This window comes from Microtus ochrogaster, chromosome 4 (assembly GCF_000317375.1).
Source record: "Microtus ochrogaster isolate Prairie Vole_2 chromosome 4, MicOch1.0, whole genome shotgun sequence".
Lineage (NCBI taxonomy): Eukaryota > Metazoa > Chordata > Mammalia > Rodentia > Cricetidae > Microtus > Microtus ochrogaster.
Window position 1 is genome coordinate 7,802,592 of NC_022011.1, and position 11,687 is coordinate 7,814,278.

The following is an 11,687-nucleotide window of genomic DNA, read 5'->3' on the forward strand; positions in this document are numbered from 1 at the left end:
AAAAAAAAAAAAAAAAAAAAGCTACGTCAGTATGTGGTGTATTGAAAAGGGTAGATGGAGAGGAGCTGGAAAGATGATGAAGTGGGTAAGAAGGCTTTCTGTGCAAGAAAAGCATCTGAGTTTAAAGTTTAAATCCTCAGCATCTACGTTTAAAAAAAAAAAAGCCTGGAATGTCCTTATATGCCTGTACCCCCAGTGTTGGGCTACTGAGACGGTCAGATCATGGGAGCTTGTTAGTCAGCCATCCTAGCTAAAAAGAAAAGTGCTTTGGGTTCAGTGAGCAACTCTGTATCAAGAGAATAATGTGGCAAATGTTAGGGTAAGACAACCTTTGTCTTCTAATGGTTTCTGTAGGCATGCCCACAACTCAACAGCACACATTTTACATCCACTTCAGAACCTCACCCAATAGTCATATACACAGAGATACATACAGTTATAGCCATGCACACACAGGTGCACACACCTACAGTTATACATACACAGATTCCCACAATATGCATATACAGGCACATCCACACATACCAAATAATCAAATCAGAAACATGTCATCGCTGGATTTTTTTTTTCCTTTTTGCTCTTTGTCCTTTGGGGGCCCTCCACCCAGTACCCAAATAAATACATGAAGACTTATTCTTACTTGGGAATGCCCAACCTTAGCTTGGCTACCTTTTCTTAAGTTAAATGGTCTCATCTTTACCTTTTGCCTCTGGGTTTTTACCTTTCTCTATTCTCTGCACCTTTCTTTACTTCTTACTCTGTGTCTGACTGTGTGACTGTGTGGCTGGCCCATGGTGTCATTCTCCCCTTCTTTTCTCACTCCTCTCTTCTTCTATTTATTCTCTTTGCATGTCAGCCACACTTTCCCTGTCCTGACTATGTATTGGCCTTTCAGCATTTTATTAGACTAATCGGATGTTTTAAACAGGCAAAGTAACACAGTTTCACAGAGCTTTTAAAAAGCAGCATAAAAATTGCAACATACCTTTGCATCATTAAACAAATGCTTCATAGCATAAATGAATGCAACATACCTTAAAATGACATTTCACAATATGGTGTAGAAACACATGAAATCATTTCTTCTACCAACACAGAGAATATTACAGACATGCAGACATCAACAAAACAGTGAATGAAACGAAGTCCCTGAACTCTGTGTTTTGTGGAGGCCACAAGCATTAAACAGTATATTAATTTGTATTTAAACAACAGTGGGTTGTTTAAATAAAAATTAATCACAGGTAGAGAAAGAGACCCTAGTGTATCTAAAAAAACAAGAAAATAAAAATATATATGACTAATAACTTCATCTTTGAACACATGGAACCTAAGTTGCTTAAATCCATTTATTGAACACTACAGAGCTTGCAAATATTATTTTTAGATTTGAATATTTATGTTTTCAGATTGACAATGAGAAGCTACTTAATGCACCAAATTAAATCAAATTATTAAAAATCTACAAACTTAAATAAGTGTAAAATTAATTATGTGAAGCTAAACTTTATAATAATGTTTATATGATTGTAGATTATATTGATTTCTGAAATTATTAAAGCTGAAAACTTCTCAAGGACTGTTTGGTCACATACATCCTCTCCATATGTTAGAACTGTTGCCTGTCCTTGGGAAGCTGGAGCCTAGTAGAAAGAAAATAAATATTTTCCTGTTAGTGACTTGAAAATGAACTTCCTTAATATATGGAAGAGTTTTTACTAAAGTGGATGGATGTTTTTTGTCTTTTTTGTCCCTAGGGGTGTGATGAATTCGTGAAACAGGTAAATTTGAGTAAGAAGGAAGGAAAGTATCTGCCTAAGAGCAAGGCCTACTTTAAACTTTCCCAAATATGTAATGGTCTCATGAACAGATGCTCATACTAAAGCTTCTAAAGGGACTTATAAATAGCCAGAGTGCTTCAGCTGGTCATGAAATGAGGGCTCTTCACCTGCAGAGACTAGAAGGGCAGAGAATCAAGAGGGGCAAGGAGAAACTTCCCTCTGATGTCGACGTGGACACAGCAGAATATTCTAGCCCCTTTCTGCCATGCTTCCTTTAATCACATTTTCAAATGCAGGAGCTATGCCCATTTCTGGCAATATGTTTTAGGATAATGGAAGATTTGATATACAGTGAAGCCACATATCAAGGGCTATTTCTCCACCAGAATTTTCCATTTTAGTGTCACATTTTATATATCTCCCATTGGGCTACATCATCATAACATTTATATAAGCATCCCAACCAGGTGCCGAGGAGACCATCATCATTAGTAAACTTTGAATTTTGTTAGTATAAAATGAAAAACTGTGAAGTTAAAAGCAGCATGCAATTAGGAGTCCATGTTTTAGACATAAAACGTTGAAACCTGAATTTACTTCCTCCATTTATAGAAACACTGCAATCTGTGCATGTCATATACCAGTAATTAATGGCAACATTTGCAAAGTTTTGCCTAAGTGGGAAAAAAAAGTATTACTGATTACCTACCTGCATCCAGAGTTGGAAATATTGAGATTCAGGATGAAAATCAGAGCTGGAAAAACATTTGTTATCCCAGGGAAATACATAACCTAGACCAGAAGCATAAACTAGTGCCTTACTTATGGAGTAGAAACACTTCCGTGCAGGCAGTGGCCAGCGACTTAGAATAATTGAGACGAAAAGTGGAAATAATCATTTTTTACAATGAGTCCATGTTCCCAGAAAGGAGTTGTGCTATTGTTTTTAATTCATTTCTTTTCCCATTACTGCTTTTAGAACCGATTTGCATTTATCCCTGACCATATTGACTGTTTCTGCCCATGTTCTGAATGAATCACAAGAATTACCATCATAGGGTCTGATGCTAGCGCTCAGAGCTATTCATCTGGAAAAAGCTCCTCCTACTCGTGTGGGAGGTGCGACAATGTGGACTTGGAAAATATATTTAATGGATTTAAAGCAGCTTATATTATTTAAGCGTTAGGTCAGATTGGTAGACAGGTCTCATTTCTATAACCTTAACCCCTCATTAAGGCCCATGGATGGACATGGTTCTGGGTGTTAAGTTTTTGGTTGGCAGATACTGTGAATCCTCTGGACTACCAACCAATCCAGAGGACAATCAATGGAGTATATTACAGCATTTGGTTTCAGTAACTACTCCATGTTTCATGTGGGGTATGAGTAGATTTCCTTGTTTGAAAGATGAGCAAGCTAGTCCATTTCCTTTCTACCCCTACAACTGATCCTAATATCTGTTTGCATAAACATCCATTGCTAGAAGAGATTTTAAAAGAAGTTTCAGATATCCTCCTGCCATGTCACTCAGAGATTGGACCTGATTCAGTCACCCTGGAATTCTGAGGAGATTTTCTGAAATAATTTCAGTGTCTCTGAGAACAGCTGGTCTTCCAGAAGATGACTCATTTGGATTCACATATTGCTGGTGTTTACAGAACTAGGTTACACACCAGTGTTTGAACTTCTTCCACTCTTGTGTAGACACCTGACTGCTGTGATCTGAAAAAGCCAGCTTGCATGGATAACTGGTTGAAAAATAGATCTCAAATTATGGTTTCTAAAAGTTTATGAAAAGAGAAAGAAAAAAAATTGCTCGGTTCACATTATCTTCAGCCATGAGACCGTGGTACCAGAGTAGATCCTTCATAGTTATGCTAAATCAAGGTTCACTGGGGATTTCACCCAGATTATATTTCATTTGATCAAGACATCGAATCAAGTTGCTTATGTTTAGGAATTTTTAATATTTATTTTATTCATAATATCCATAATGCTATTTCCAGTAATTAGCATGAAATTTTTATTCGTGGATGCCCTATTTGGACACAGAAGAGTAGAAAAGAGACAATGTCTTTAGATAATTTATTATAGGCACATACATTTAATTATGAAGTAAGGCATAGTAGTGAAACCCTGAACAGAAAAACATCAGGAGACTAATTTTTCTTTGGTTAGTTTACTTTTCACATTATTTTATGTAATTAATATATAATTTTTCTCCAATAATAAAAGCACAGTATATCAATCACATGAAGGCCAGATAATGAAAAATGAAAAAAATGAGAGGCATAGCTGTTCTACCATGGTTTGCTTGAGATTGGCAATGCAAGGTTGAGGAACCATAATCATAAAGACTCCCAAAGCCAGTGAGTAAATATAAGCTTACCTTTATCCCTACTCAGACATGATTGCTCCACCTTATATGAGACCAGATCTACCAAACAGGCCAAGTAAAATAAATTGCATTTTTCTTTTACCTAAAATGCAACAATTCATTTCAAGATTTTGGGATTATTTTTCCTACTAAAAGAACAGATTTATGACCCTATCAACCTCATATAAGTTTGCCAGCTAGGTGACTTTACTGTTGGCTGGAACATTCACTTAGATATAAATTATTGCTTCTTAGCCTAAAAAGGGACTGGCCATACCAGCATATCGGGTTCTTATGCAATTTTCATGGAGCACATTAAATGTCTACTCCTTTTTAAAACAAACTAATATATTCCTCACTTGGGAATATATCCTCTATTGGATTTTTGTCTGTAGAGAGAGCACGACGAGGAAACATTGGGGAATAACAGTTATAAAACTGAAAGAAATATGAGAGCCAATATCTGGATTTGGTTAGCCTTTTCCCAGGACCTAGTTACATTATTTGCTCAACAAGTATTTGTTAAATGTCTGCTGTACATCAGACGGTAAAGAGCCAGAGATGAATCAGATAAAATCCCCCGCTCTCCTGAAATCCCCAATCTCATTGAGATCAACGTGGTTATGTCAACAAATCAAGAGAGATGTGCAGACTATGTACTTCTGTAGAAATAGGAATATACAGTGTGAAGATTCACAATGGACAGGGGTAATAGAGACATTCAGGAGGCATCCTTAAGAGATGACTTTGAGATTTATTTTTGAGCCAGGAGAAGTCTAGCTGTCATGATAGAAAATAATTATTTAATATGAGAAAGGATTAGAAGAATACACAAGAAAAATGCAATGAGTACTTTGAACAGAAATGAATTCTCAACGTTGAGCTGAACTGGTTCATTTGGGTAAACAGAATTTCTTAACCCAGAAAACACAATTAAGTCTAGGTAAAGAAAACACAAGGTTGTACTTTTGGGCTGTGTAATGTGGGTAATAGAGAGAAGAATTGTTATTGGGTGATATGCTTAATGACTTAGTTTCTGAGGCGTGTTTGAGTTTGAAAGAATAAGAATGAGCTGCAAGGTTAATCAAGTATTTCCACTTTCCTAAAGATACCTTCCTGTGGTTTACGAGTGGGTTGTGATTTGGCTGTGGAAGGATGTCGAATTTCCTTAATAAATACAAATACAAACTAACAAAGGACAAACCCTAAAAAGTCAATTTCTTTAGTTTGTTACAAAATGAAGAGATGATTCCGTCATCCTTTCATGCTATATCCGTGGCTCTTGAAAATGTCTAGATGAATTAACAAGCGAGAATCATTCTAACTTTTGCTTTGGTAACACACAACATGTCTTCAAAACTGGAAAGCTGCGAGCAACTGTGATTAGTATGGTTCTATGATGAAATCACACCCTATCTCTCTTCTTCAAACAGATAATACTGCAGGGGTATATGCCCGACGTGGAGGGTTCAGTCGACAGAAGCAGGACTTCTACCTCCTGCCCATCGTGATCAGCGATGGTGGCATCCCACCCATGAGTAGCACCAATACCCTCACCATCAAGGTCTGTGGGTGTGACGTGAATGGGGCACTGCTGTCCTGTAATGCTGAGGCCTACATCCTGAATGCTGGCCTGAGCACTGGTGCCCTCATCGCCATCCTTGCCTGCATTGTCATTCTTCTGGGTAAGGATTTCCCTGCTAAATGGTACAATCAGTGCAGATCCTTCAAATGATGTATCCAGTACAGGATGGCTATAAAGACTTCACCACGTTCATTCACAGAGTTTAAAACAAACCACAAGGTGTGACCACTCTCGTGAATTCTATTGCATAATAGGTAGAACGTGGGAACAGACACATTTTGCAGAAAGAGTCTAAGGAAGGTCATGATGAGCATTGTAGCTTGTGTCCCAGGACTGTAGGGCAGATTTCATCTCTAAGATGGAGGGACATGGGAGACAGTTGTTATAGCTAAAGAGTTTAGGCAGAAACCTGTTATCTGAGGGAGGCATTCTCTAAATAAAAAAGCAGATGGGCGAATAAATAATAAAAATGGATGGAGAAAGACTCAGGGAAGTGGAACAGATAGAATAGTCGCTGCTATGATGCACTGATGAAGGAAGAAGAGAAAACTCAGCCAGCAGAAGCTGGGCTCTGACCCAGCTAATTATCCCTAATTATTTGCAATGGCTATCTGCGTTCTTCAGCTTAAGGTGATGCCTACCTCCTGCCCTTCGTGATCAGGTTTCTCCTGTTGTTCCTGGTAGCCCTCATCAGCTGTTCATGCCCTAACATTTAAGAACCAATAAGTATTATAATAAAACTTTCAAATCCAGGAAGTTGAACATCATTTTATATGCTTTCCATTGAAAGAATTAATAGGACCACTTCCATAGGAAATTGGGAGGGAAGTTGGTTGAATAGTTACTGAGTGTTGTCTGGGACTCAGACCCTATGGGAAACCGTGAGAGATAGAAAATATGTGCTCAAAGTCTCTCTGTTGGATGAATTCATAGCTTCTTGAGGAAAGAATTCACAGTCAAATAGAGGCACACCGTAGATTTTATGATTGGGACATGAGGTTCTATAGACATAGGTTAGAGAATGTCTACTAACATTGCCCCATAACACCAGGCACATATTCTTAGAGAATGTGCATAAATTCTGCAAGCAGAGTTTTAACAGCTAAGGAAAGAGGCTGGATTGTATGGGTGTTCCAGACAAGATGAAAGACTTTCTCAGGACTTAATACTGGGTTGAATTAGATGCATAAATGAAAATACAGTAATAAATGCTATGATGTCATGGTGCAGAAGTCTATCTCATGTCTGTTACGGGATATCAAGAAATGTTCCCTAAATGAATGACAAAAACGAAAACAAACACAAATAAACAGCAGCAACAGCAACAACAACAAAAAATCACTAAACTAAACAAACAAATAACTGTGAAAAGGAGTGTTTCGGGATGATGACTATGCTACAGAGAAGTCAAGGGGCTCTGGCGACATTGTGAAATCTGTGTGACATGTATTTTCTCATCCTCAAATCTCAGAACTATGTGAACTCAAAGAAGCCCTCAATCCATTTGCCAAATGCTTCTTCTGCAAACCTTGTTTCATTCCTGCTGAAAGTGTGGGAGAAGTCTTCCAACAAAAGATTGTTGGAACTTCCTGATAAGAGTGGGGAGGACACAGAATCGATAGAAAGGATTAAGAAGGGTCTAGAGCTCTGTATAAATGATTGCTTGCTCTCACAAGCAAGTGCCCGAGCCTAATGGAATTCTTTTCTTTCCCAGAAATGACAGGATGGCTTCACCTGTGCTTTTAAAAGACTGTTTTTATGTTCAAATAGGTAGTATATTTTTCTTTCTTAGAATTTTTATAGCTGTCTTCTTCCCCATCCTTTATAATAAGGTTTACTCTGTATTATAGAGTAGAACCTTTGGACAGGAGGTTTTTGTTTTTTTTTTTAATCTCAGAAAGTTTAAGTTCTGAGTTCTCTGAACATTCTATTTCTAATCTGGGTGGAAAACAGCTATACTCATTGGCATGAAGAAAAATGTACACATTTGCATGTAGAAAAATGATACAATAATCCTCACTGATTCTTAAGAGGACAGTCAAATAGCATTGGGACTAATCTGTAAAACATTCAAGATAATTCCAACCTGTCAGGTCACAGGGCATAATACACTCAGGGTAGATAGAGGTCAGTTTGGAGCTCTTGGTGAGTTCTGGAAATGTGATAATTTTCTCAACATTCCAAGTTCTGAAACAGAGCCCCTCTGGGAAGAGTTACCAGGGAGGCTGGGCTTAATCTTTGCTGACTTTCTTTTTCTTTCCTTACAGTTATTGTTGTATTATTTGTGACTCTGAGAAGGCAAAAGAAAGAACCACTCATTGTGTTTGAGGAAGAGGATGTCCGTGAGAACATCATAACTTATGACGATGAAGGGGGTGGTGAGGAAGACACGGAAGCCTTTGATATTGCCACCTTGCAGAATCCTGATGGTATCAATGGATTTATTCCTCGCAAAGACATCAAACCTGAGTATCAGTATATGCCTAGACCTGGGTTGCGACCGGCACCCAACAGTGTGGATGTAGATGACTTCATCAACACAAGAATACAAGAGGCAGATAATGACCCCACAGCCCCTCCCTATGACTCCATCCAAATCTATGGTTATGAGGGCAGGGGTTCTGTGGCTGGATCCCTGAGCTCCTTAGAGTCTGCCACTACAGATTCAGACCTGGACTACGACTATCTACAGAACTGGGGACCTCGCTTTAAGAAACTAGCAGACTTGTATGGCTCCAAAGACACTTTTGATGATGACTCTTAACAATAATGATACAAATTTGGCCTTAAGAACTGTGTCTGGCGTTCTCAAGAATCTAGAAGATGTGTAAACAGGTATTTTTTTAAAACAAAGAAAGGCTCATTTAAAACAAGCAGAGTTTTACAGAGAGGAAACATTTAATAAAACTGCAAGGACATCAAAGTGGTAAATACTGTGAAGTACCTTTTCCCACTAAAAAAGCAAATATTGAAGTTGTTTCTCAGCTTCATTAGAGAAAAACCACTTGGCACACACAATATTTAAATGAAGGAAAAGTCTACGGTGAACTTACAATGAAGGGAAATCGTCTATGTGTTCTGAACATCTAAGTCTCTCTTATTTTATTTTTTAATTTGTCAAAGAAGCTTCCACAAAATTAGAAAGGACAACAGTTCTGAGCTGTAATTTCGCCTTAAACTATGGACACTCTATCTGTAGTGCACTTTTAAACTTGAAATATATAATATCCAGCCAGCTTAAACCCATACAATGTATGTACAATACAATGTACAATTATGTCTCTTGAGCATCAATCTTGTTACTGCTGATTCTTGTAAATCTTTTTGCTTCTACTTTCATTCTAAACTAATACGTGCCAGATATAACTGTCTTGTTTCAGTGAGGAGCGCCCTATTTCTATGTCATTTTTAATGTATCTATTTGTACAATTTTAAAGTTCTTATTTTAGTATACATACAAATATCAGTATTCTGACATGTACGGAAATGTTACAGCATCACACTTATATTTTATGAACATTGTACTGTTGCTTTAATATGAGCTTCAATATAAGAAGCAACCTTTGAAATAAAAAAAAAGATTCTTTTTTAATTCTGGGTTTGATTCTTAACATTGAAAAAAAGGGTTTCTAATGATCCATTTATATTTCTAATTTAATTGTGATCTTTTAATAACCCTATTTATGATCTGTTATAGTCTGCTGCTTTGTTTGTTTATTTAAATCAAATATGTTCGAGTTTTTTAAGATAAGATTCTGTAACTTCATGTAAATTATTTTTTTGTACTTTCTGGTTTTACATCCTGGCTTTTCCTCAAGTATAACTTCTGAAGAAGGACATTAGGGATCTAGACTAGCTTATGATTAGCCTATGATTTTTACAAAGTGTTATATAATATGCATTTAACCTGTGAACTCATAGTTATGAGAGACAAATTTAGGAGGATTGTCAGACCTCTTGATGTTCTAGATATAGACTTGATACCCTACCTTGAGCATTGTAGAGTTGGAAGAGTGAATAGTCAAAACCGACACTGCTCTGGCTTCCTTTATGTAAATTTTATTAGGATAAAGTAAGATGACTGGCAGTTGAAAGTGCTCATTTTTCCTCCTGTAATTTTATTTTGTCTTAAGATAATCTGAAATTTCAAGTCTTCATGAGTGAAAGGGCAATTTCCTTAGAGACCTTTATTTCAGAAGATGCTTTGGGCCATGTGCTCACAATGAGATCAGGGACCATGTTGAACATTGAAGGCTGGTGCCATTTGTTCTGTGCTATGCCACAGTCATCTGCAGTCGCCTAGTTTCCTGGGGATTGGAACTTCTGTGAAGGACTTTTCACTTGTACAGTGGACCACAGGTCCAGACAAAGCAATACTTGGGGAGACAACACATAGAATCACACTGCAAACCTTTTTCCTTTTGTTGAAACACACGGCACACTCTTTTTTCTTTGGATTGTGGACAATTTTGATTATCTTTTTTTTTTTTTTTTTTTTTTACTTTACTGTGGTTATTTCATGACTCCCTGTTATATACTATTTTTATGGCTCAGTCAAAATACAAAGAAAAATAAGTGATTTTTTTTCTGGTGTGCTCACTCCTTGTTTACTTTGCATTGAAATCAAATCAGTTGAATATAATTCAATGGGATAAACTCACTGGACACTGCCACCTTGGAATCTTTTATCCCAGGAAGATATGTGCATTCTCAGTACTTGTGTAATTGCTGGTTGTGTTCATTTTTTTTTTAGATAGACTTTGTAATCCAAAGAATATTTTGCTAGGTTTCTGAAGATCTCCAATTGAATTTGAAATGACTGAACAACTCAAAAGGAAAACGAACATCAATTACTCAGCTGCGAGTCACCCCATACCTACACCATGATCCGTTTTACGTATGTAGGAATGTAGTCAGACCAGCGATGACATCAACATTTTCACATTTTTATGTCAAAGATTTTTTTGCAAGATTGTCTACTTTTTGGTAATTTAAAAAAAAAACTTGCTTTTCTTTTTCTTTCCCCTTTTTCTTTTCTTTTTTTGCTTTAAGGCTCTTAATGTTGTAGAACCCTCTTAGAAGCTTGGAAATAAAATGTCTTTCCCAACTCATGGAATCCTTTTTCATTTGGAATACGTTGCTATGAAAGCAATCTTATCTGAAGCGGCTCCTCCTTATTTGGATATAAAGCAATCACAGCTTTAAGAGATCGGCACACACATACATGGAAAGGAATGCTGCTCTGTTCTACCTGTCCTTGCAAAATGGGTATGGTATTGTTTATATCTGCCATTAATTCATTCATTCATCAATTTACGGATGCATTCATTCACCCAAATCTAATTTTGGATACTCTGCAGTAGCTAATTCAAGCTGTAAATTAATCCTGGCTACCATCCTTTACATTGTTTATTCTTAAAAATTATAGTCCAAAGTACTCTTTTTATTGTCTTCTATTCACCTGTTTAATGCTTTGATCATCCGTGATCAATTCATTGCTGGGGGTGCAATGTATGATGGGATATACAGTAAGAGATGATAAGACAGAGTGTACGTTCATTATAGCTATTATGGGCAGGGATCCTGAGGATGATGTGGAAATATGAAAGCAGATTATTTACATCTATTGGGGAACATCCTAATGGTATTGATTTGTAATGCCCAGGGACTAGAGCTCTCTAAGTCAGGTAGAATCTGGTATGGAGCATTTGAAATTTCTTGGGTCTTTTTGTTAGACACTTCCCTACTTTATTAGTATCCTTACAGTTTATTCAAAAGAGACATGGGGCTGCTGAAAGAACAGTGCCACACGTTATGGGACAAGCAGGTCAGGACAGATGAGAAGCATACATGTCCTGAAACAGGACATATATCTTTAGGAAGATCAAAATACTATACAATGGGATTGTGGAATTGTGTTCATTACAGAATGGAAGAGAGGAA

The 11,687-nt window shown here is 37.1% G+C and overlaps 1 protein-coding gene across 2 annotated transcripts in view; it reads left to right on the top strand.

The window, feature by feature from the left end:
- Positions 1-9,371, top strand: part of Cdh11 (cadherin 11) — a 153,969-nt gene extending 144,598 nt beyond the window's left edge. For both annotated transcript variants that reach the window (XM_005345541.2, XM_005345542.3), the window contains exons 12-13: positions 5,593-5,844; positions 8,012-9,371. In XM_005345541.2, the coding sequence (XP_005345598.1) occupies positions 5,593-5,844; positions 8,012-8,508 (749 nt within the window). In that variant the 3' untranslated portion in view covers positions 8,509-9,371. The remainder of the gene's footprint in view (positions 1-5,592; positions 5,845-8,011) is intronic.
- The last annotated feature ends 2,316 nt before the right edge of the window (positions 9,372-11,687 follow it).